At 38.8% G+C, this 27,134-nt stretch overlaps 1 protein-coding gene across 3 annotated transcripts in view; it reads right to left on the bottom strand.

Moving 5' to 3' along the window:
* Positions 1 to 1,383: 1,383 nt before the first annotated feature.
* Positions 1,384 to 27,134, bottom strand: part of PIBF1 (progesterone immunomodulatory binding factor 1) — a 230,594-nt gene continuing 204,843 nt past the window's right edge. For 2 of the 3 annotated variants that reach the window (XM_070800339.1, XM_070800338.1), the window contains exons 17-18: positions 16,521 to 16,694; positions 1,728 to 1,993 (exon numbers count right to left, since the gene is read on the bottom strand). In XM_070800339.1, the coding sequence (XP_070656440.1) occupies positions 1,943 to 1,993; positions 16,521 to 16,694 (225 nt within the window). In that variant the 3' untranslated portion in view covers positions 1,728 to 1,942. Of the gene's footprint in view, positions 1,994 to 16,520; positions 16,695 to 27,134 lie in introns of all 3 variants that reach the window. The other variant, XM_070800340.1, reaches the window with a different exon arrangement.

The following is a 27,134-nucleotide window of genomic DNA, read 5'->3' as shown; positions in this document are numbered from 1 at the left end:
CATAAAATATGGCAAGCAGAATTAAGAGATATAGAGTACAGAGTACACAATACAGATTACTATGGTAGAACAGACAGAACTTTCTGGAAGAAGTGGCACTTGAAATAGAAAATTCACAAATGTCATGCAAAAAGATTTCATACCACAATCTGATTCTGGATTTATTAGTGGTAGGAGATGACAGAAAGAACTGTATTTTTTAAAGGAGTAATTCATATCTAGAAATGAAAGCAAGGGAAAAAGGGAAAAAACAGGGATTTGAAGGGAGAAAGACTTTAAATTTCTTCATCATTGCATTTCTATTTTTAAAATTAGCTCCAAATTTTCCTGCTTCTGTGTTTTTGCCCACACCATTACTTTAACTTGGACTATCAATCAGTAATCCTTTATATTAAAATATGTACATATAACAAATGGAGTTACACTGAACTAAATTATAAAATGCTTTCAGATAAATAACTAGAATTGAAAATAAAATAGACATTCTCTTCTAGCATTTTGGAAGGAAACAAATTATGTCTACATGTTTAGTTTTAATGAAACTATAAAGGTATCTGGAATCAGAATGTGTGCCTCAGAGAGGCTAAACAAACCAAACTTTGTTGCAGAAAATCTATTTTAGATGTATCCAAATGAAATAAAAGGGAAGCAGCAGATTAGAGTTTTTAGGCCAACAGTAGATTTACAAGTGTATATTATTATCAAAGGCTTTTTCTGTTTTCTCACACTCAGCTAATAGCTTATGAATGACATTTGTAAACTTTCAAAGAACACAGTGATCAGATAGACTCTTTTCTCATATCTACAAGGATAATAATCACTGATAAAATGTGTATCCACGGTTCTTCACTAGGAGTTAAAGGGGACAGAGAGGGTTTTAATTGTCATAACTGGGGGTGGGGGGGGTGGGAATGCCACCTTCATCTGGTGGTAGAGGCCAGTGGTGTCGATAAAACATTTCACAAAGCAAAGAACTGCCCCCCACTCCCATCCTGAACAAAAATTATCCAGCCTCTATGTCAACAGCTAGAGAAGGAAATGGCAACCCACTCCAGTATTCTTGCCTGTAAAACCCCATGGACAGAGGAGCCTGGCAGGCTACAATCCATAGGGTTGCAAAGAGTCAGACATGACTGAGCGACTTCACTTTACTTTCACACTTTATGCCAACAGTGGTTAAGAAAATCTGATACATAAAAATATATTTCTTTTTCTTTCTCTTTCACTCCTCTTCTTTCTTCTAAATTGTAACTCTTGAATAAGAAATGGAGCATATTTTATGACAAGCAACGTAGAAAATGCTACTGATTTCTTCTCACTGACTAGGTGTTTGGTCCATACTGCATCTGAATCAGCACTGTTTCAAACAAAGTGACAAGACACTTTTCATCAAATTTTTACTTGACCAATGGAATAATAGACTTTGTAAAGGATTGTATTGGTGAGCAATAATATGAAATGTAAGAAAAAAACAGACTCAAGAAAGAATCAGCAATTCATATACACTAACATGATACTGACTACCATTATCGGGCATTTGAAATGCTTTCTAGTATTCTTCACAAATGATTATTAATTTAAAAATTGTAAATTGTCTTGTATTTGTGTTATGACATTTAAATTCAAAATTTATGTAGTGAGGAAAATATTCACCAATATAACAGCTAACCAAAATATTTAGAAGCCACATGTTTAAAATGACTCAAAGAATTATGAAAGTTCCAAAATTTAAATCATAATAGAGTACACAATATTTATTTTTTAACAAAATAGATAAACCAAATATTTACATTTTATGTGTTTTGATTATGATGATAAAATTTGTTAATTTAATGTTCAGTTAAAATAAACTGTAAATTAGCTATTTAAAAAAAGTCAAGTCCATGATTAAGATAAACTTTCTGCTCATCAGAAAAAGAACTTCAGGAATCTGTCCAAAACACTAGGTCTTCATTTTTTGTATCTTAGACCACTCAGGTGCTTCTTTCTTGGTCTGTGAAAAAAAATAAAAGAATAAAATAAAATTAAGTAAAATGCTTATAAGAAGGACAGGAGTACAAGAGAAGCAATTCAAAGAACTAAGCAACTATACACACTGGGAATTTTTCTGTAAAATTATAGTAAATAATTGCTTTCTATAAATCAGAAGGATACTTAAGGGCAAAGATTTTGTCTTTTGTCAGAAATAATCTCCCACTGGAATGTCTATGAAAAAAACACACAGCTGTGTTTTCTGGCTTAAAGTTTGCATTTAACATATTCTACAGAGGTGAGCCGGAGAAGGCAATGGCACCCCACTCCAGTACTCTTGCCTGGAGAATCCCAGGGACGGGGGAGCCTGGTTGGCTGCCGTCTCTGGGGTTGCACAGAGTCGGACATGACTGAAGTGACTTAGCAGCAGCAGCAGCACAGAGGTGAGCATTTTATGAACTGATTCTATTTTTCAAAGAAAATTATAAAAAAAAAAAACAAGGCCACAGTTTCTTTTTAGTTGTCTTAGCTATCTATATAGATACTCATTCACTCAGTAGTTAGTGAAGAATTTCTAGATCTAAATCATTGTGCTTTGGGTATTCTGAATTGTTAAGTATAGGCTTGGCCAAAAGGTTTGTTCGTTTTGACTGTATGATGTTATGTTGACCAACCAGAGTACTTCTTGGGTTTACTGCTCAATCATTTCAGTCTGAAAGAGTGGTAGCAAAGGAGCAGGGAAGGTGGGCTGCGATAAAACTCAGAAATCTATATAAGGTAGTGATTCCAATCAAAACATCTTATTTTATATAATAAATCACATATGCAGTTACTCCTTTCCCATTTATACCTCCTTAAAATTATGAAGAACCACATTCCTAAATACATAAAAATATATGTACACTGGCATATAGGTAGGTATGATAACTTGTAATTTTACCTTTCTCATATGCCATAGCTGAATGCACAAAATATTAGAAGTGACACCAATGGTCAGCTCCTCTTGACCTTAGCCATGCCCTTGGCCACCTTCGGTTACCACCATATACACCAGTAGTCCCTCCATCTCCTTCCTCAGACCCCATCTGTATTTCCATAGCCCTAACTTGAGCTACAGATACTTTTACATAACGCCTGCTGCTGCTGCTGCTAAGTCGCTTCAGTCGTGTCCGACTCTGTGCGACCCCATAAACGGCAGCCCACCAGGCTCCCCCATCCCTGGGCTTCTCCAGGCAAGAATACTGGAGTGGGTTGCCATTTCCTACATAACACCTAAAGGCAACTAAAATTCAGTATGTCAAAAGGAACTCCCCCAATCCTCCATATTTTGTCTTGGTGAATGGTACCATATTTTGTTCAGTCATCTAAACCAAAAATGTTTGATTCCTCTTCATCTTAGCTTTCTTCTTTTTTTTTCTGCTTGCTGTCTTCACTCTAAACAGTCCTTAACATTTACAGAAATATCTTTTACATTCCTTATTCTCTATCTTGACTCTAAAAGGCTTACCTTGGGCCTTTATTTCTGCTTCATTCCTGCAAGAATTTCCTAATTCTGATTTGACTATCTCTTCTGTTCATCACCCACAATCCTTCCAAGCTTATCTTTCTAAAACGCAAACCTGCATTAAAACACTTTAGTTGTTTTTCTTTAATAGAAAGTCCAAAGTCCTTAGTATTAAAGGTGAAAGAAGGCTTCAGGGTGAAACAGGGAAAAGCCAGGCTTTATCTTCCAAGAGAATTCAAAGGTGACAGGGGCTAACCAAATCTAAAAGAAACCAAAGTACAAACCAGAATGCTAGCTGATCTGCCAGAGGAGGAGTAGGTTCCATTCTGAGAAACTATGATCTTCAGTAAGTCATGACATAAACTGGTTTTAACTGTGGCTCGAGGATAAAAAAATGTGAAAGCAAATTGTATAGACCAAGAAAAAGGCATAGAATTTGTATATCTACATTTTCTAAATCAACTGATAGTATTATGTATGTGTGTGTGTATGTTTAGTCGCTGAGTTATGTCCGACCCTTTTGTGATCCCACGGACTATAAGCCTGCCAGGCTCCTCTGCTCATGGGATTTCCCATGTAAGAAAACTGGAGTGGGTTGCAATTTTCTTCTCCAGGGGATCTTATTGACAAGGAATCAAACCCACGTCTCCTGCATTTGCAGGTGGGCTCTTTACCCACCATCAGGGAAGCCCCTTATGCATGTATGGTTGTGGCTGTTCAGTCGCTAAGTCTTGTCTGACTCTTTGCAACCTTGTGGACTGTAGCATGCCATGCTCCTGTGTCTTCCACTGTCCTCAGATTCATGCCCACTGAGTAAGCAATACTAACTAACCATCTTATCCTCTGCTGCCCTTTTCTCCTTTTGCTTTCAATCTTTCCCAGCATCAGGGTCTTTTCCAGAGTCAGCTCTTCATATCAGGTGGCCCAAGTACTGGAGTTTCAGCAACAGTCCTTCCAATATATATTCAGGGTTGATTTCCTTTAGGATTGACTGGTTTCATCTTCTTGCTGTCCAAGGGACTCTCAAGAATCTTCTCAAGCACCACAATTCGAAAGCATTAATTCTTCGGTGCCCAGCCTTCTTTATGGCTCACAGCTATACACAACTCCTGGTAGCTTTGACTATAAGGACATTTGTTGCAAAGTGATGTCTCTGCTTTTGAATATGCTGTCTAGGTTTGCCATAGCTTTCCTTCCAAGGAGCAAGTGTCTTTTATTTCATAGTGCCAGTCTACATCCACAGTGATTTTGGACCCCAAGAAAAGAATATCTGCCACTGCTTCCATTTTTTCCCCTTCTATTTGCCATGAAGTAATAGGACCTGATGGCATGATCTTGGTTTTGTGAATGCTGAGTTTCAAGCCAGGGTTTTTGTTTGTTTGTTTGTTTTTTAAATATAAATTTATTTATTTTAATTGGAGGCTAATTACTTTACAATATTGTATTGGTTTTGCCATACATCAACATGAATCTGCCACAGGTGTACATGTGCTCCCCATCCTGAACCCCCCTCCCTCCTCCCTCCCCGTACCATCCCTCTGGGTCATCCCAGTGCACCAGCCCCAAGCATCCAGTATCATGCATTGAACCTGGACTGGTGATTCGCTTCATATATGATATTATACAAGTTGCAGGGCCATTCTCCCAAATCATCCCACCCTCTCCCTCTCCACAGAGTCCAAAAGACTGTTCTATATATCTGTGTTATTGTGCTCTTTCACCCTTAAGAGGCTCTTTAATTCCTCTTCATTTCCTGCCATTGGTAAATAAAACTTTTGATAATAAAAAGGAATCTTAAGACTCATAAAGGACAGAACCAACATTTCAGTGGCAGACTGTCCTTCCTGATGGCTTCAATCTGTATCTGGTCCATTGCAGATCATTCTCTCTCCATCCCCGCCTCCCAATACCTTCTTTCTTCAGATGTGTTAATGAAGTAGCTTTGCCACAGTCAAGTGGGCCTCTGTCTTGGGGATTAACTGCTTTTCCACGTCATAAATGAACTTTTCAATTCTTTTGTCATAATCATTTAAAATTGGTTTCATAGCTTGCTCCCACGGGACTAACGTTTGTTCCTTATTCATACGTTTGTGGGGAGAACTTCACCATCACTGTCATGTTCAAACTACACTGACCTGGAAGCCAGAGCCCTTTAGGATCTTGCCCAGACTACTTCTCTAATCCTAACTCTTAACACTTCACTACATGAACTAAATTGTTTGTAGTTGACATTATTTTTTAAATAACTTATTGAACACCTATTTATATACCAGGTCCCTGTGTTAGGCTGCACAGATATAAAAATGAATAAAGGATTCCCTGGAAGTCCCGTGGTTAGGGCTCTGTTCTTTCATTGCAGAGGACCCCAGTTTGATCCTGGGTTGGGGAACTGAGATTCCACCAACTGCGCGGCCAAAATATTAAGAATACCCTACGACATGGCCTGCTGGTTGCCTGGGTTACATCTGTTTTCCTCTTCTGAAACACAGAACTCTGATTTTATTATGAGAGTAATGAAAAACTACATTTATCAGCCGCCCGGCTTCCCAGGTGGTGCAGATAAGAACCCACCAGCACAGGGGACACGGGTTCAGTCCCTGGTCTGGGACCATTCCACATGCCGAGGAGCAACTGAACCTGCGCACCACAACTACTGAAGCCCTCATGCCTAGAGCCCGAGCTCCAAAACAAGAGAAGCCGCCGCGAGGAGAAGCCCGTGCACGGCGACAAGAGAGCAGTCCCCGATCTCCGATCTCCGAAGCCAGAGAAAGCCTGCAGCGAAGAAGACCCAGCACAGAGGGAAACAAACAAGCAAGTAAAGCAGTGTGTACATGTCCAAAAAAGGAAATAAATGAAAATGTTTTGAAAAAAGCAGAAACACTGAAAAAGGGTACGATTTCCAGTGTGAGCTACCTGGATTTTGCTGTTACAGAAAGTCACATATTTTATTAGATATTTTGTATTCTAAAATATATTTAAAAAAAGTAATAGGAACTCATTTCCTACGTGTTTAATAGCAAAGCAAGTTTCCATCAGAATCTATTTTTACCTGGGTATACTGACTTAATATTAAGATAATGATGAGACTTAGCAAAACCCAGCTGCTCAAAACTCTTGAGCATTTGGTTTTATTTCTTTCAAGCATTAAGTGTCATCTTCTTGAGGAGGCCACCCCTCTCTATTCCTCACTCCCCATCTTGTTTTATCTTTCCCTATAGCATTTGTCAATTTTCCAATTTCTCCACAATTTGTTTTTTGGTTTGCTTCTCAATTTATAGTTTAATTTTCATAAAAGAATATAAGCTCATAGAAGGAGGAATTTTTATATCCTTATTACCTCTAACAGTGCTTGGCGTAAGGTAGGGGCTCAGAAACTTTTTTTTAAATGAATAAACGATGTTAGGGTTAGCTATGATATACAGTTCTCAGTTCTATTTAAGTCTGGCTATGAATTCTCATGAGAGTTTATATTCAAGACTTGCCCCTATGCAATGTGAAAGAAAATGCCACCACCGTAATGCCATAATATGGCTGCAACTAATCAGGTAACATCACCATTTACAAGCAAGGTGGGCACTATTAATGATTCTAAGTAACACTGCCATTATTGAATGGGAATGATCCCACATTGAAGGTCAGGAAGGGCCGCGGTGAGGAGATACCCTCGTCCAAGGTAAGGAGCAATGGCTGCGCTTTGCTGGAGCAGCCATGAAGAGATACCCCACGCCCAAGGGAAGAGAAACCCAAGACGGTAGGTGTTGTGAGAAGGCATCAGAGGGCAACACACTGAAACCATACTCACAGAAAACTAGTCAATCTAATCACACTAGGACCACAGCCTTGTCTAACTCAATGGAACTAAGCTATGCCTGTGGGGCAACCCAAGACGGGCGGGTCATGGTGGAGAGATTTGACAGAATGTGGTCCACTGGAGAAGGGAATGGCAAACCACTTCAGTATTCTTGCCTTGAAAACCTCATGAACAGTATGAAAAGGCAAAATGATAGGATACTGAAAGAGAAATTCCCCAGGTCAGTAGGTGCCCAATATGCTACTAGAAATCAGTGGAGAAATACCTCCAGAAAGAATGAAGGGATGGAGCCAAAGCAAAAACAATACCCAGCTGTGGATGTGACTGGTGATAGAAGTAAGGTCCGATGCTGTAAAGAGCAATATTGCATAGGAACCTGGAATGTCAGGTCCGTGAATCAAGGCAAATTGGAAGTGGTCAAACAAGAGATGGCAAGAGTGAATGTCGACATTCTAGGAATCAGCGAACTGAAATGGACTGGAATGGGTGAATTTAACTCAGATGACCATTATATCTACTACTGTGGGCAGGAATCCCTCAGGAGAAACGGAGTGGCCATCATGGTCAACAAGAGTCCGAAATGCAGTACTTGGATGCAATCTCAAAAACGACATAATGATCTCTGTTCCTTTCCAAGGCAAACCATTCAATATCACAGTAATCCAAGTCTATGCCCCAACCAGTAACGCTGAAGAAGCTGAAGTTGAACGGTTCTATGAAGACCTACAAGACCTTTTAGAACTAATACCCCAAAAAGATGTCCTTTTCATTATAGGGGACTGGAATGCAAAAGTAGGAAGTCAAGAAACACCTGGAGTAACAGGCAAATTTGGCCTTGGAATACGGAATGAAGCAGGGCAAAGACTAATAGAGTTTTGCCAAGAGAATGCACTGGTCATAACAAACACCCTCTTCCAACAACACAAGAGAAGACTCTATACATGGACATCACCAGATGGTCAACACCGAAATCAGACTGATTATATTCTTTGCAGCCAAAGATGGAGAAGCTCTATACAGTCAGCAAAAACAAGACCAGGAGCTGACTGTGGCTCAGATCATGAACTCCTTATTGCCAAATTCAGATTTAAATTGAAGAAAGTAGGGGAAACCACTAGACCATTCAGGTATGACCTAAATCAAATACCTTATGATTATATAGTGGAAGTGAGAAATAGATTTAAGGGCCTAGATCTGATAGATAGAGTGCCTGATGAACTATGGAATGAGGTTCGTGACATTGTACAGGAGACAGGGATCAAGACCATCCCATAGAAAAGAAATGCAAAAAAAGCAAAACGGCTGTCTGGGGAGGCCTTACAAATAGCTGTGAAAAGAAGAGAAGAGAAAAGCAAAGGAGAAAAGGAAAGACATAAACATCTGAATGCAGAGTTCCAAAGAATAGCAAGAAGAGATAAGAAAGCCTTCTTCAGCGATCAATGCAAAGAAATAAAGGAAAACAACAGAATGGGAAAGACTAGGGATCTCTTCAAGAAAATCAGAGATACCAAAGGAACATTTCATGCAAAGATGAGCTCGATAAAGGACAGAAATGGTATGGACCTAACAGAAGCAGAAGATATTAAGAAGAGATGGCAAGAATACACAGAAGAACTGTACAAAAAAGATCTTCACGACCCAGATAATCACGATGGTGTGATCACTGACCTAGAGCCAGACATCCTGGAATGTGAAGTCAAGTCGGCCTTAGAAAGCACCAATATGAACAAAACTAGTGGAGGTGATGGAATTCCAGTTGAACTATTCCAAATCCTGAAAGATGATGCTGTGAAAGTGCTGCACTCAATATGCCAGCAAATTTGGAAAACTCAGCAGTGGTCACAGGCCTGGAAAAGGTCAGTTTTCATTCCAATCCCAAAGAAAGGCAATGCCAAAGAATGCTCAAGCTACCCCACAATTGCACTCATCTCACACGCTAGTAAAGTAATGCTCAAAATTCTCCAAGCCAGGCTTCAGCAATATGTGAACTGTGAACTTCCTGATGTTCAAGCTGGTTTTAGAAAAGGCAGAGGAACCAGAGATCAAATTGCCAACATCCGCTGGATCATAGAAAAAGCAAGAGAGTTCCAGAAAAACATCTATTTCTGCTTCTTTGACTATGCCAAAGCCTTTGACTGTGTGGATCACAAGAAACTGTGGAAAACTCTTCAAGAGATGGGAATACCAGACCACCTGATCTGCCTCTTGAGAAATTTGTATGCAGGTCAGGAAGCAACAGTTAGAACTGGACATGGAACAACAGACTGGTTCCAAATAGGAAAAGCAGTTCGTCAAGGCTGTATATTGTCACCCTGTTTATTTAACTTATATGCAGAGTACATCATGAGAAATGCTGGACTGGAAGAAACACAAGCTGGAATCAAGATTGCTGGGAGAAATATCAATAACCTCAGATATGCAGATGACACCACCCTTATGGCTGAAAGTGAAGAGGAACTAAAAAGCCTCTTGATGAAAGTGAAAGTGGAGAGTGAAAAAGTTGGCTTAAAGCTCAACATTCAGAAAACGAAGATTATGGCATCTGGTCCCACCACTTTATGGGAAATAGATGGGGAAACAGCGGAAACAGTGTCAGACTTTATTTTTCTGGGCTCCAAAATCACTGCAGATGGTGACTGCAGCCATGAAATTAAAAGACGCTTACTCCTTGGAAGGAAAGTTATGACCAACCTAGATAGCATATTGAAAAGCAGAGACATTACTTTGCCAACAAAGGTTCGTCTAGTCAAGGCTATGGTTTTTCCTGTGGTCATGTATGGATGTGAGAGTTGGACTGTGAAGAAGGCTGAGCGCCAAAGAATTGATGCTTTTGAACTGTGGTGTTGGAGAAGACTCTTGAGACACTGGGCTCTTCTTTACCATCTGAGCCAAAACACTGCTTTAATTTTCTGAGCTGGTTTAGGTTAATTATATTTGTAACTTTATAAAGAAACAGTACAAATTAGTGAAAACCTCCCATTATTAGTGGTGTTAGCAGGCCCTGAAGTAAACTGTATTCCAGATCTAGGAAAGAGCTCAGGGGGCTGTGGTTAAAAACAAATGATGGGATTAACTGGAAACCAACCAGAAGTAATTTACTGTTACAATGTGATTCCGGAGATAATAACTGATAAGATAGCTACTTTTGTATCATCCAGAAACAGACAACTAAAACATTAATATATAACTTGGGGATTGTAACATTGAGAAGATTGCTGACTGATAAATGCAGACACAATATGCCTGGTAGATTATTCCTGGAATCTAGAAAGAGAGCTAGAAATTAAGAATCTATTAATGTTCAGCCAGCATCACTTTTTTGAAGTAAAGAAATACTATGTTTAGCAGATATAATCACTGTATTTTGAAAACAAAGATACAAACTAGGAATCAAAGAAACAAATATTTATGAGTCCTCAAAGGCAGGGCTCAACTTAAATGAGTCTAGGAGAGAAGACTAGCTTTTCTACGAAGGAAGTGACTAAATGAGAAACTGCCCCAAATCATACAGTCCTCACAGCTCTACTTGCATGCTTACTAAAAAGAATCCTTATTTCTAATTTAGCTCACAGCTACATTACATCAAAAAGACGTTGCTATTACTGAGAGCTGAAATTACAAAATTATTTTTAAAAATATAAATAGACATAGCTAGATATCTTGAGGTCTGAGCATGTTCTGATGAGATAAATCTAGATTCAACATGAAATAGTGAAACCAGAGCTTCCAAACAAATGTGACAAGAAAGCATTAGAGGTATGATGAGCAACTGGCCCCTGAGCCTTCAGACATGGCTGGAGCTGCTTCAACCTACCAGCAAAGTTCATTTACCCTGGTGTGCCATAAAATCTTATGCTTATTCTGCACACATTAGACACAGTAACTCCCCATTCCCCTGCTTTCTGGTAACCAGCATTCTAATAATTCCCGCCTCTCTGAATCAGACTACTCTATGCATACCTTACTGATGTGTATTTTTCTTTTGTCCTAAGAGAAAGCACTAAGCGGTGAAATGCCTAAAGTCTGGCGTAAGAATGTAGTAAGAGAGGTGTAAAGTCAGATTATTAAACATTCTCATTCTGAATAATGAAAAGGAGCAAATTAGAAAATGTTTTATGAATATTACACTCTCTGCCTTGGAATTTCTCACTCATTAACCCTTATTGTGCTTGTCAAATCCTAGACATTCTTCAAGATCAACCTCAGTGCTTTCTTTCCTGGTGCCCATCCACATCATATTATCTCTCTTTTTTTCTTTGAATTTTCATAGTAATTTGTATTTCCTTTAAAAGAGTCCACCCAATTTCACCTTTTACTATTTTCATTTGTTTTCTTATCCTTGATCTTAGAGGACAAGCATCTATAAAGCTGACTTTTTTCTTAACACTTACTTCAAACTTTTTAATGTATTTATTTTTATTTTATGTTTAAAATTATTCTTATTTTTTAGCTACACAAGAGGCATGTGGGATCTTAGTTCCCCAACCAGGGATCGAACCTGCACACCCTGCACTGGACCAAGAAGTCCAAAGTTGACTCTCTCTTCATGATCAGATGCTCCATAATGCTTAGGTCCTCCACAGAGACAGCACACACGTGTTCAACTTAACTTATTTGAATATGTTTTGCCTTCAGATGACTACACATAGCCTTCTAAATCACTTCTTGAGAATCAAGTGGTTTATATAATCATTTTAAAAAAATTTTATAAATGTAATTTACCCATTCAACATACACTAGCCAATGAGGTAACCAGTATAAGCCAAGACCAGGACACTATCATGAACTCCCTGTAATTGCGACCCTTCAATTACGTACTTGTGCTGCATATTCTTATTATGTTCCCTATTTTATTTGGAGATTCAGGTTCTACAAATTCTACCAGGTTCTACCAGGATTGAGCCTACAGTCCCTGGTGGCTCAGCGGTAAAAGAATCCGCCTGCAATGCAGGAGACATGGGTTTGATCCTTCAGTCTGGAAGATTCCCCTGGAGAAGGAAATGGCTACCACTTGAGTATTCTTGCCTGGAGAATTTGGTGGATAGAGGAGCCTGGTGGGCTACAGTCCATGGGGTTGCAAAGAGTTGGACATGACTTAGCAACCAAACCACCACAATCTACCTGGAGACAAGACGAACAGTGGGGTTGCTAATATGTATTTAAAGAAACTATTGACAAAATAATGACAATGATATGAATCCTGAGTATAAAGGTATTTTGGGAAAGGAACAGAAAACTAGCAAAAGACAGTTCCTTGCTGCTCTGAAAGGAGAGGAGTGTTGCTACAAAGACGATTCAAACAGCTCTTGTTGTCATCTAGGAAGGGGATAGTAAAAATGGCTAGGACAGCTAAAAACCACCTTGAAAGAGAAAGTAGATTATTGGTGGGAACAAACTGTGAGTTTCGGATGAAAGAGACTGAATGGTGTTGCCTGATGCAGAAGCAGCATGTGGTCTGAGAAGCTGCTGCTTTCACTTTCCTTGTAGTTTATTTGTTGTTTTTCAGTTTCTCGGTTGTGTCCGACTCTTTGTGACCCCATGTAGTTTATTTAGTTCAACACTAAAATTCCCCACAGTTTAGACGATAACTAAATTGGGGAAGCAAATAACTGTTTCTTTTTTTTTAAGTCCTATGTTACCAAATATTTATTATCTGCTTTGATCTTGTGCTGTGTAAGGCAATGGGAACAAGCTTCTATCCTCAAAGCACTTACATTCTATGGTTCAATTTAGTCTTTGTTGGTACATCAAAAATGCCTGAATAATAACCCTGCCAACATGTGTGATTTCAACAGTCAAGAGTTTTCCTACAGAATACAACTTGTGGGAGACACTTCCCTGGTGGTCCAGAGGCTGAGAACTTCTTTCCAATGCAGCGGATGTGGGTTCCATCCCCAGTCGGAGAAACAAAGATCCCATGTATAGCAGAGCAGCTAAGCCTATGTCCTCCAACTGGAGCCCGGGTGCCTCACTGGAGACCTTGAGAGCTGCAAACTCCAGACCTTGAGAGCTGCAAACTCACTGGAGACCTTGAGAGCTGCAAACTCCAGAACTGCAAACTCCAAAGCTCCTGCTCTGCAGCGTACGAGCACAACCAGAGAGAAGCCTGTTGCTGCCAGAAAGATCCTGAGTGCTGAAACTAAGACCTGACACAGCCAGCCAAAAAAAGAGAAAGAAACAAAAAAAAAATACACCTTGTGGGGTTGTCTTCGTATGTAAATATCACGTGAACACTGCAGGACATTTTTATGATTATAAACTTATGTGAAGAAAACTGTCTTAAGCTCTTATTCCTCCCCTTTCTCTTCTCTAACTCAGCTCTACCTTCACCCTGCAATCTCAAGTGACTGTTGCTCAGTTATGTTTGACTATGTGACCCCATGGACTGCAGCCCACCAGGCTCCTCTGTTCATGGGATTTCCCAGGCAAGAATACTGGAGTGGGTTGCCATTTCCTCCTCCAGGGGATCTTCCCAACCTAGGGATCAGACCTGGGTCTGCTGCATTGCAGGTGATTCTTTACCACTTGAGCTACCAGGGAATCCACCTTCACCCTACTGCCCATTTAACAGGGGCTCTGTGTGTTTTCTTCATATTTTCAGTGTATATATATAAACATGCACCTATCCATCCCATTAAATATTGAATTTGTATTAGGGAAAAATACAAACAGCAAATAATTTCAGCTAAAGGATCTGGAAATAAATTAGAAATGTTCCATTTTAGCTATAGAACCATAAAATTATGTAATGGTTAGATCTTACTTTCAAATATTAGCACCATAAATTCCTATTAAACAAGATCAGAGAAAACATAAGAAAAGCATTGTTATGGAAAATTGAAAATACTCAGTAACTGTAGAAATTATGATGCTTTAAGATAATCATGGATGCTAGTATAAAAGAAGTCCAGGCCTTATATCATGTAATCTTGCTCCTTATTTTACAGATAAGAACCAGTTCAGGGCCTTTTAGTGACTTGCCCCAGGTGACCCGGTCAGTTCTCATTCCAAATTCTACATTATTAGCAACATAGTCTTGATTTGACTGGTATATAGCGTGGGCTCTCAGTTTTCATTAGGATGTAGCTGAGATTATACCTCTTTTGAAACATTTTCTCTAGTATATAAGAAAAAGATTATTGTAGAAAAAAAGAAAATAGAGATAAGCATAAAGGAGGAAATAAAAACTACTCAATTAAGACTTTATATTTAAAATCTTATCTGTCTTCTCTTTGCAAAACCTTATCTTGACATCCTGGAGAAATCTGTTACTTTTGTATGGGTGACAGTCAGGATTTCAGGATATCAGAATCAGGCTACCCAGCTAAAGTCAGACATGTAGGAGGTCAGGGTCAGAAAGAGTAGTACGTTGCTTGAAACAGAGAAGGGTCAGAAAAGCAGACTAGGGCATGTGACAGGCTTAATGTATTTGGCTGGACCATGGGGTTTTCACCCAACGCTACATTCCCCATTAGCATCTATGTGTTCAGTCTGCTCTCTTCTTGTAGACTATAACAACAGACACACCATAATGTCTGCCATAATCTTAGCTGACTTTCTGAGGAGAACCTACCTAGCCATAGCCCTTCTGAATGAACAGCCTTAGGCAGCTTTCTTTGGTACCAGATGATCCCTGGTCATTAGTAAGGGCAGCCATTCAGTAGCTGGCTAATAACCTTAACATGTCTTGCCACAAGAGGTATCAATCCCCCAATAAGGAGGAACTGTGTCCATTCAATTCTTGCTTTCAGAAAATACAGAGAGAACTAGTTAGAAGAGAGCAGATTAGGGAAAGGATGCAGAGAAACACGTCTCAAGACAAGGAACTGTGAGCAAGTGCATAAGGAAGTGGAAACCATCAGTGAGCAGACACTAGGAGAGAAACAGCGAGAAGCCAAGGTACCACTAGAGGAAAAGATCCATGGACTCAGTGTGGAAATCCACAGAGCTGCCTTGTTCCCAGGCTGGTCAATCTAGATTTCCTGTTTTCTCCATTCTGTTAGCTCAGTCTATTGCCACATAGATCCTTATGATAATTATCCCTTATTTCATTTAGATTGTAACTCTGTCATTTTTTTGAAAAAGGAGGTTGAACTATGTAATCACCAAGCAATCTCTCACATCTCATTGATCTTGAGTAGCATGTTCTGAATGTATAATGAAACAGCTTAGATCAGAAGTTCCCATACTTGACCGATTATTATAATCATCTAGGGAGTTGAAAAAAGTTTAAGATTCTGGGGACTCACTGACTCAGAATATCATACAGAAAATCTTTCTGGCTTTGAGTCTCTATGCTCAGATGGTAAAAATCATGCCTCTTCTGAGAAATTAAGGCATGGAGGGGTAACCGTGTTGAAGTAAAGTGAACTATTTAATAAAGTTACTCCTAGTTTGACTCTCTTAAATTCTCATTATTATTAAAACATCATTTTCAATATTTCATAATTTATTTTCTCTATTTTTAATCCAAATATTTCTAATTTCTTGGTTTTTTTTTTTTTTTTTTTTACTACTTTCTGTGTACATACATTTTAACCTAATAATGCATTTCAGTTTTTTGGTTTATGTTAATATGATTGGTTTTATACTTTACAAGAAAACTCCTTACAGCAAAATATATTATTTTACAAATAAGAGGGTAAAGGTGATATTTTACATCCCTTTTATTCTTATGTAAATTTATAAATCATGCAAACAGGGAATTCCCTGGCTGACCAGTGGTTAGGACTCAGTGCTTTCACTACTGAGGGCTGGAATTCAATCCCTGGTCAGGGAACTAAGATCCTGTAAGCCGAGAGGCATGGCCAAAACAACAACAAACAAACAAACAAAAACCCCAAAAAACAAACTTCTTTTTGCTTATCTGCATTTTCTCTTTTTTCTATAATAAACTTTCTTTTATATATAAGAGAAAATCCTTCAAAAGAGGTATGATGTCAGCTACATCCTAATGAAAAACTGAGAGATCATGCTGTAAACCAGTCAAATCAAGAGTTTCTGATTTGTTTAAAATTTGTCCCTGGAGAATAGAAGGTGCTATATTAATGCTAATTACTGGGCAAGTTCAATAGGCTAACTAGAAAAGGGACTAATACAGATCTTTCAAGGCCCTTTCGTAAAATGATTATAGTTAGTCTGAAACCAATCAATATGAGTGATAGGAAGGATATTTAAGTCAAATACATTTAGTGAAAACTAAAGACTAACATTCTAAATTTTTGTTGTACTTACAAACAGTGTTGGCTTGGGTATAAATACATTGTCTTCAGGTTCTTTAGGCGCATTCAAAGTCTTTGATTTCTGATTTTCTGTCACATTTTTGGATTCCATTTTAGTGAAAAGTAAGTTGTCCTTGGAACGCTTACTACGCATGTGAGTGATAATCTGCTTCATTGCTGCCAATTCCTGTTGATACATGAAAATAGAAGAGGAAAACAAGTATGATTTTAGCAAGCAGAACTCATGATGTTGATGTTAAAACATTTATTTTTATTCTTGAAGTAGAAAAAACATTTGAAACAATTACATTACATAAATGAGGAAAGTTGTGAAAATAACTACATATTAATGTTCAATAATGATGCACAAAAATCTCATAGTTGTTAATACTGTTAAAAGATAAGTATGTCATTCCAAAGGGGAAAGAGGGGGAGGGAGAAATAGGATAAATAGGAGTATGGGGTTAAGAGACACATACAATAGTATTATCTTGTTATACATAAAGGAGATCAGCAACAAGGATTTACTGTGTAGCACGGAGCATTATATTCAATATCTTATAATAACCTATGATGGAAAATACTCTGAAAAAATACACACGTATAACTGAATCACTTTGCTGTACACCTGAAACAAACACAGTATTATAAATCAACTATACTTCAAAAAAAAATTATTCCAAAGTCTGCTGCTACTGCTAAGTCGCTTCAGTCGTGTCCGACTCTGTGGGACCCCAGAGATGGCAGCCCACCAGGCTCCCCCATCCCTGGGATTCTCCAGGTAAGAACACTGGAGTGGGTCACCATTTCCTTCTCCAAAGCATGAAAGTGAAAAGGGAAAGTGAAGTTGCTCAGTCGTGTCTGACTCCTAGGGACCCCATGGACTGCAGCCTACCAGGCTCCTCCGTCTGTGGGATTTGCCAGGCAAGAGTACTGGAGTGGGGAGCCATTGCCTTCTCCAATTCCATAGTTTAGTGTTTCTTAAATTTTTCAGCACATTGGAATCACCTGTGGAGCTTAAAAAAAAAAACCTGATGCCTGTGTTCCACCCTCAGAGATTGAGAGATAATTGAACCGGGGTGTAGCCTTGGCTCTGAAATTTTTAAAGATCCCCAGGTGATTTTAACAAATTTGGGAGTCATGGGCATAGCTACGTCCCCTGGTAGCTTTTCTACACATACTTGATAAACAGATTATTTAGGCACTTAACTTTTTCTCTTCTACCTCTTAAACTATCCTACCAGCCTTTTTTGAAATCTTGCATGAAGATGCAAGGGAAAAAGTCTGAAAAAATTTTTTCTTGTCTATTAATCAGCAGTTCAAACAATAAGTTTAATATAGCTTCAGGGTTTCTTTAACCATGTTATTCCCGGACTAAAAGACAGAAAACAAATTTATGGTTACCAAAAGGGAAAGTGGGGGGAGGGATAAATCAGGAATTTGGGATTAACAGATACGGACTGCTATATATAAAACAGATCAACATCAAGGACCAGCTTGTATAGCACAGGGAGTCAGAATCACTCTGCTCCACACCTGAAACATCGTAAATTGACTGTACTTCAGTAAAGACACAACAAAACATATTACTCCCTCTTCTTCTACAAATGAAAACCTGAGTTAGGTCTATCAGTCATTGTTTGAATTAAGGATTAGTTATGCTGAACTTGAAAAACCCAGATAAAAAATTTCCCTCATTCTTTTACATCTATTTTGTTGTTTCTTTTCCCCGTAGTCAAACCTTTAGCACCGCACACTAACTAGTGGATATTTATGCTTCATTACTAAATTGATTTGATCAAACACAAGTATATGGAGAGAGGGCAGACTAAACTCTTCTTTACCTTATTCTCTGTAGAACAGTGGTAGGCTTTGTTGGAGGTAATTTTCTCCTATGATTTTATTTCATCTTCGTGCCAAGACACAAAAGTTACAGCGATAGAAAATGTTCTGCTTCCTTCTACTAATCTGTTTATAGACATCAGCTCTGTGTCACAGCAAGTTCCTACAGGCCTTTTTTTTTCTGGCTGTCATTAGTTCTATTTAGAACCATCTAGCTTGACTGGGTATTTTAAAACAGAGCTGTTGAGTTTAAGCCACAAAGCCTTAGTAACTCACAGGGCCAAGAGAGGAGCTAGAAGAAACGATGCCAGAATCCTCTCTTTTCTGCAGGAATGGGGCTGGCTTGGCCAACGCACATGAGGATGTGTCTACCTTCAGAAACTGCCAGTCTGATATACTATTTAAAAAATTATTTATTTGTCTGTGTCCTGTCTTAGTTGCTCTGCAGCATATGAGATCTTAGTTCCCTGACCAAGGATTGATTCCTTGTCCCCAGCATTGCAAGGTGGATTCTTAACCACTGAACCATCAGGGAAGTCCCTGATATTTGAGCCTTTTGAGGACTCATTGCTTTTGAGACTATGCTACTTCATTTATATGCTTCCCTATAGTGGAGTGTGTACCATTGATTTAATGTAAAATATGTCTGGTGTTATGGTAGATTTCAGCTCCTGTTCTAGTTACCATGCAGTAAATAGAAGTGAGAGGGGAGATAATGGTCTCTCAACCTATTAAAGGAACATTTTTTATCTGAAAGAACCTCTTTTTACTAGTCATACCTTTTGTACCTTGGCATGGAAATAAAATATTGAGAAAAAAATTTCCTCCAATACAACCTAACACTATTCTACAGATAAATAGGGTCCAGGGAATCATACCTTCTGAGGGGAGGGAAGGGAGAGACGGTAAGGATGAGGAGGGAGAAAACAAAGGGGAAGCGGGGATACCAGGCAGAGGGCTTTGGCTCCTGAGAGTCCAAGAGGAAGTCATGCTTTTGTTTCTCTTTGACCTCACCTGCTGCTAATATAGGAACAACTACAGCTAACAGATCACTTCTGATGCTGGTCAGGAGACAGAAGGGAAATTCACAGGTTTTTAGACTAGGATGACCCCAACCGAGGGTGCTGTCACAGAACTACGGCTGTTCATCTGATAGTATTAAATGTTAGCACAGCTTCTGAAATCTAAGTAAAGAACACTGAAAAAGCAACTGAATTCTGCAAAATTCCTATTAGGATAATACACAGCTACAATGGACACCAAAATAAGATGCAGTTTTATTATGTTTTCATACAGATGATCTCTTTTATATCAATGGTAAATTTGAACAAAGAAAATTCCACTTAATGTCAAATAGTATTGACAACACCACTGGAGACTGAGCACACAGAAAGCCAAGCACAGGTAGTGGAAATATTTCAGTACTCGGTTAGAAGTCAAAGACTCACCTATTCCAGACAGGATTATTGACTGTGTAAACTTAGGAAATCTACTCTGATTCAATAAGCTTCAGCTTCCAGACTGATCAAATGTATGCTTGTCTTACCTTTTGGGATCTTTGCCAGTCTCATAAGTGTTTGGGTATGTTTATTTTGCATTTCTTCTATTGTGAGGGTGGGCAGTTTTCCTGAGTCTAAGGGTATCACCAACTCAATGGATATAAGTTTGAGCCAACTCTGGCAGATGGTGAAGGACAGGGAAGGCTGGCAGGCTGCAGCCCATAGAGTCGCAAAGGGTCCGACACGACTGAGGCGACAGCACACACACATAGGTGATTAACAAACAACGCTGTGATAGTTTCAGGTGAACAGCGAAGGGACTCAGCCGTACATACACATGCATCCAATCTCCCCCAAACACCCCTCCCATCCAGGCTGCCACACAACACTGAGCAGAGTTCCATGTGCTATACAGCAGGCCTTTGTTGGTTATCCATTTTAAATATAGCAACCCTGACTTTCTTACAGAGATCTTTCCCCTTCTTCTTAAAGAGTTTCTGCCTTTTTTTCTCCTCATTGATGGAAATGCCTTTTCCCCTACATGACCTAAGATTATCTAGCTTCTTAATCATACTGTTTGCTGGGATCAATTTTGTACTGACTGATTTTAAGACTGATGCAAAGTTGTTACTTTGAAATTTCCTTTTATTGCACATCTTGGCATGTTCCATTATTTCTTGTCTCTCTCTCTCTCTCTTTTTGTCATTTGATGGCAAACAATCTAGTAATTTCATGAGGGGGTACTGTGGTAAAGTACTATACTCGTCCTCAGAACTCTGCAGGTATTACTTCTCTGTTTTCTAAAGTCAGATTTCTGGGAACTATGCTGCCAAGCTAATGTTGATTTCTTTGTAAGTATTTTCTTTCTCTCGGAACTGTCAATATTGTTTACCTTTTCCTTGTAAATTTCTGTCTTTTTACCTTTTTCAAAGTTTTAGGAGAGTTTGTTCACTTTTCCTGACATCCTTCTACTGGCATTTTTAACTTACTTATAGTAACTACATGATTTTGATTTCAGCATTTTTTGAAAACACCATAAACTTTTTCCATATGCTGCTTATTTTCTATAAATACTAATTTCTCAAATCTTTTTGAAGAAACTAATTACAAAACCTTGCAAGTTCTTTTCTGTCACAGAATTTTTGTTTTCTCTGGAGAAGAGTCAGTCCCTCTGTTTATTGTATGTGTGTGTGTGTGTGTTTTTTCCCCTCTTGTGCTATTAATTTTCTTCCAGTTTCTGACAGTCTTTGGTTGTGTGCCCCAATTTATGAATGAAGAAACAGACTAAATGTTTTCTTTTTGCTGCTATGGGCCATTCATCTGAATGAGATAGCTGGATATGTGGACAAGAAAATCTGCCAAGCAGGTTTCACTCTAGGGTCCTCAGATGGAAAGTAGGCTCTCTTATCCAAAATTAAAAAATGTGGAATATCTTATTCAGGGACGCTTCTTTTCGGCAGTCCTAGTCAATTCCTGGCAAATGCTCCATTAATTTAGAAAGTCATTTGTCAAAATATTTCTTTTAATTTCTGCTTTTTAAAAATCATAGAATCATTACTCATTCATTATAAAATTCAAGTACAGCAAAAGTACCCTGCCTCAACTCTCTTTTCCATATACCACTTGTTTGAGACCTTTAAACATTCTTCTATAGCAGTCTGACTGGTAAGAATATTCATTAGTTCTGATACGTTTTCTAGTGATCTACAAAAACCTAATAGGATATATCTTACAATTCTAGTATATCAAACATGTAAGAAAATTACCGTAACTTCAGGAATGAAGGAACCATTCATTAAAATGAACAAATGTAGAACTGCATCCAATTATATGACTGTAACAATATAAAAATAAAACAAAACAATAAAAACCACATTGCAGTACTTTACTCCTCAAGTGGAAGAGTAAAGGACATTCTTATGACGCTTCCAGATGGTGAAGATGTTGAAGATGATGACTGTACCAACACTCTCTATAAAGGAGATAAACTACTCTCTTGAATGTGAACGCACATATCCTGGTCATTTCGTACAAACTATTTGCATAGAGGGTGGCATATTAAAAGAGCTCCACTGCAGAGCAGCTGCTTAAGAGTATTGCATGGTTGATGCCAATAGATGGCTGAAAGTTGTAAACTCTGCAAACATGTTGGCAAGGGGACACATAGATGGCATTTCTTGATGAAAATAGCTCTAAGAAGTATAATGCAAACATGTGCTCCACTGGAGGTTACACTGAAGTGCTCTTTAGGGGAATAACAATGTATCTGGCAGTCAGGTCAGCATTCTGTGCATCCTTCTTACCTGAGCTAACCCGAGGTAAAAACCAACCTGGTTTTAAACCAAAACAAAAGAGTCTGAAATGAAGTACATGGATGCAATCTCAAAAATGACAGAATGATCTCTGTTTGTTTCCAAGGCAAACCATTCAATATCACAGTAATCCAAGTCTATGCCCCAACCAGAAACGCTGAAGAAGCTGAAGTTGAACGGTTCTATGAAGACCTACAAGACCTTTTAGAACTAACACCCAAAAAAGATGTCCTTTTCATTATAGGGGACTGGAATGCAAAAGTAGGAAGTCAAGAAACACCTGGAGTAACAGGCAAATTTGGCCTTGGAATATGGAATGAAGCAGGGCAAAGGCTAATAGAGTTTTGCCAAGAGAACGTACTGGTCATAGCAAACACCCTCTTCCAACAACACAAGAGAAGACTCTACACATGGACATCACCAGATGGTCAACACTGAAATCAGATTCATTATATTCTTTGCATCCAAAGATGGAGAAGCTCTATACAGTCAGCAAAAACAAGACTGGGAGCTGACTGTAGCTCAGATCATGAACTCCTAATTACCAAATTCAGACTTAAATTGAAGAAAGTAGGAAGAACCACTAGACCATTCAGGTATGACCTAAATCAAATCCTTTACAATTATACAGTGTGAAGTGAGAAAAAGATTCAAGGGATTAGATCTGATAGACGGAGTGCCTGATGAACTATGGACAGAGGTTCCTGACATTGTACAGGAGACAGGGATCAAGACCATCCCCAAGAAAAAGAAATGCAAAAAAGCAAAATGACTGTCTGAGGAGGTCTGACAAATAGCTGTGAAAAGAAGAGAAGTGAAAAGCAAAGGAGAAAAGGGAAGTTATATTCATTTGAATGCAGAGTTCCAAAGAATAGCAAGGAGAGCTACGAAAGCCTTCCTCAGTGATTAGTGCAAAGAAATAGAGGAAAACAATAGAATGGGAAAGACTAGAGATCTCTTCAGGAAAATTGGAGATACCAAGGGAACATTTCATGCAAAGATGGGCACAAAAAAGGACAGAAATGGTATGGACCTAACAGAAGCAGAAGATATTAAGAAGAGGTGGCAAGAATACACAGAACTGTACAAAAAAGATCTTCACGACCCAGATAATCATGATGGTGTGATCACTCACCTAGAGCCAGAAACTCTGGAATGTGAAGTCAAGTGGGCCTTAGGAAGCATCACTATGAACAAAGCTGGTGGAGGTGATGGAATTCCAGTTGAGCTATTTCAAATCCTAAAAGTTGATGTTGTGAAAGTGCTGCACTCAATATGCCAGCAAGTTTGGAAAACTCAGCGGTGGCCACAGGACTGGTCAGTTTTCATTCCATCCCAAAGAAAGGGAATGCCAAAGAATGCTCAAACTACCACACAATTGGACTCATCTCACACACTAGTAAAGTAATGCTCAAAATTCTCCACGCCAGGCTTCAACAGTACGTGAACCGTGAACTTCCAGATGTTCAAGCTGGTTTTAGAAAAGGCAGAGGAACCAGAGATCAAATTGCCAACATACACTGGATCATTGAAAAAGCAAGAGAGTTCCAGAGAAACATTTATTTCTGCTTTACTGACTATACCAAAGCTTTGACTGTGTGGATCACAATGAACTGTGGAAAATTCTGTAAGAGATGGGAATACCGGATCACCAGACCTGCCTCTTGAGAAACCTGTATGAAGGTCAGGAAGCAAGTTAGAACTGGACATGGAACAACAGACTGGTTCCAAATTGGGAAAGGAATATGTCAAGGCTGTATATTGTCACCCTGTTTATTTAACTTATATGCATAGTACATCATGACAAACACTGGTTGGAGGAAGCACAAGCTGGAATCAAGATTGCTGGGAGAAATATCAATAACCTCAGATATGCAGATGACACCACCCTTATGGCAGAAAGTGAAGAACTAAAGAGCCTCTTGATGAAAGTGAGAGTGAAAAAGTTGGCTTAAAACTCAACATTCAGAAGACTAAGATCATGGCATCTGGTCCCATTACTTCATGGGAAATAGATGGGGAAACAGTGGAAACAGTATCAGACTTTATTTTTTTGGGCTCCAAAATCACTGCAGATGGTGACTGCAGCCATGAAATTAAAAGACGCTTGCTCCTTGGAAGAAAAGTTACGACCAACCCAGACAGCATACTGAAAAGCAGAGACATAACTTTGCCAACAAAGGTCCGTCTAGTCAAGGGTATGGTTTTTCCTGTGGTCATGTTATGGATGTGACAGCTGGACTATAAAAAGAGCTGAGCACTGAAGAACTGATGCTTTTGAACTGTGGTGTTGGAGAAGACTCTTGAGAGTCCCTTGGACTGCAAGGAGATCCAATCAGTCCATCCTAAAGGAAATCATTCCTGAATATTCATTGGAAGGACTGATGTTGAAGCTGAAACTCCAATACTTTGGCCACCTGATGTGAAGAACTGACTCAGTTGAAAAGATTCTGATGCTGGGAAAGATTGAGGGCAGGAAGCGAAGGTGACGACAGAGGATGAGATGGTTGGATGGCATCACTGACTCAATGGAGATGAGTTTGAGTCAACTCTGGGAGTTGATGATGGACAGGGAAGCCTGGTGTGCTGCAGTCCATCGGGTCACAAAGAGTCAGACACGACTGAGAGACTGAACTGAACTGAACTGTCCTAAACCAAGTACATACCTATATTGGAGGTTTAAATTACTTCTGAAAGAGCATTTAAACATTTTATTTTGGAAACTTTTAGTCCCCGTTTTCTACTGCTTGACTTTAACCATTATCAACATTTTGGCAATAAATTGTTTTTTCTTAAAAACAGCTTTATTGAGATATAACTCAGTTGCCAATATAGTCATCCATTTAAAGTATAAAGTAAAAAAAAAATTTTCCCATCACCTCAGAAGGAAACCCTGAGTCCTTTAGGAATCACTCCACTATCTCATCCTGCCCTCAATTTACCAGCCACAAGCAACTACTAATCGACTTTCTATTTCTGTGGATTTCTTTGTTCAAGACATTTCAAATGAATGGAACATGTGTGCCATTGTGACCAGCTTCTTTCACTTAGCGTGGTATTTTCAAGGTGCATGATGTTATATATCTACTAGTAACTCATTTCTTTTTATGACTGAGTAATATTTCATTGTACAGCTATCCCACATTTTGTTTAATCCATTCATCAGCTGGTGGACTTTTGGGTTGTTTACACATTTTGGTTGCTGTGAATAATGCTGTTAACATCTAACATTCATGTACAAGTTTCTGTGTAGACATGTTTTCATTTCTCGAGTATAAAACTAGTTGTGGAACTGCTGGGTCATATGGTATCTCCATGTTTAATCATCTGAGGAACTGCCATAATGTTCTGTCAACATTGTTTTTATCTACTTCCTTTCCAGTTATTTTGAAATAATTGAAAGCAGATTTCAGACCTCAGATCATTTCACTTGTAAATATTTCAGTAGAGATTTTTAACAGATAAGGATTAAAAAAAAAAACAACACCCAAAATATCATTATCACATCTAACAAAATAGTTTAAAAGAAAAGGCAAAATTATTTCAAAGTTATCTATTGATATTCTAAGTGCCCAAAGACAATTTAAAATCATTATCAAAGCAAATTTTTAGCACATCTCAATGTATGATTTAAAAAGTTTATTATTATTGGAGTATAATTGTTTTACAATGTTGTGTTAGCTTCAGCTGTATAACATGAAACAGCGTGTATGTAAGTATACATATATATCCCCTCCCTCTGGAGCCTCCCTCCCAGCCTGCCCCCCCACCCAACTCCTCTAAGTCTTCACAGAGCACGGAGCTGAGCTCCCTGTGTTACACAGCAGCTTCCCACAAGCTATCCATTTTACACATGGTACTGAATATATGTCAATGCTACTCTCTCAATTCACTCAATATATAATTTTTGAAGAAGGTAAAATATACCTTGAATGCCAATGCCACTACACTCTAAACAATAGACAAAACAGATTTTTGTCTGGCAAATTAATATTCATGTAGTATTTATATGTTACAGGCTTTGCACTATGTATTTTACACAAAAATGTAATCTTCAGGATTTCCCTGGTAGTCCAGTGGCTAAGACTCTGTGTTCCCAATTCAGGGGGCCTGGGTTTGATCCCTGGTCAGGGAACTAGACCTTGCATGCTGCAACTGAAGTTCACTGCTGCCAGTAAAGATCCTGCATCCCAAACAGAGATCAAAGAACTCATGTGCTGCAACTAAGACCCAGCACACACCCAATAAATCGAAAAAAAAAAAAAATTTCATCTGTTAAATACCAAGAGGTAGATATTACTGCAATTCTCAAGACAAACTGAGGTTTAAAGATTTTAAGAAATACAGCCAAATTCATTAGCTATTAAGAAATGAAATCAGGATTCAAATGAATTCAAAGCAATTCAAATTAGAATTCAAACAAATTCATTATGTACACAATAATGCAGATGCTCTCTATCAAGGCCTTTGACAGTCACAATTTCAGGTTTGGAAGGGACCTTCAAGTTATTTAACCTCTATACAAAACAAAACAAAGCAACAACAGCAACCACACAAAGCAAACCAAACATGTCTCCATATAATGTCTACCCTTAGGTTTTAATTCCAGCCTTTGGAGAGATGTATCGCAAGTTTATTTCTGCCTCTTTCTCATGTCTACTTCGAATTTCTTGTATCTCTCTAAATCTTTTCTACCCTGTTGTTCAGTTGCTCGTAGTGACTGACTTTTTGTGATCCCGTGGACTGCAGCACGCCAGGCTTCCCTGTCCTTCACTATCTCCCGGAGTTTGCTCAAACTCATATCCATTGAGTCAACGATGCCCATCCAACCATCTGTCCATCTGCCCATCTGTCATCCCCTTCTCCTGCCCTCACACTTTCCCAGCATCAGGTCTTTTCCCATGAGGTGGCTCTTCACATCAGGTGGCCAAAGTATCGAAGCTTCAGTTTTCTTCTCTAAACACCTCCAAATCC

Source organism: Bos indicus, chromosome 12, assembly GCF_029378745.1.
Source record: "Bos indicus isolate NIAB-ARS_2022 breed Sahiwal x Tharparkar chromosome 12, NIAB-ARS_B.indTharparkar_mat_pri_1.0, whole genome shotgun sequence".
NCBI lineage: Eukaryota > Metazoa > Chordata > Mammalia > Artiodactyla > Bovidae > Bos > Bos indicus.
This window is presented reverse-complemented; position numbering and strand designations above follow the sequence as displayed.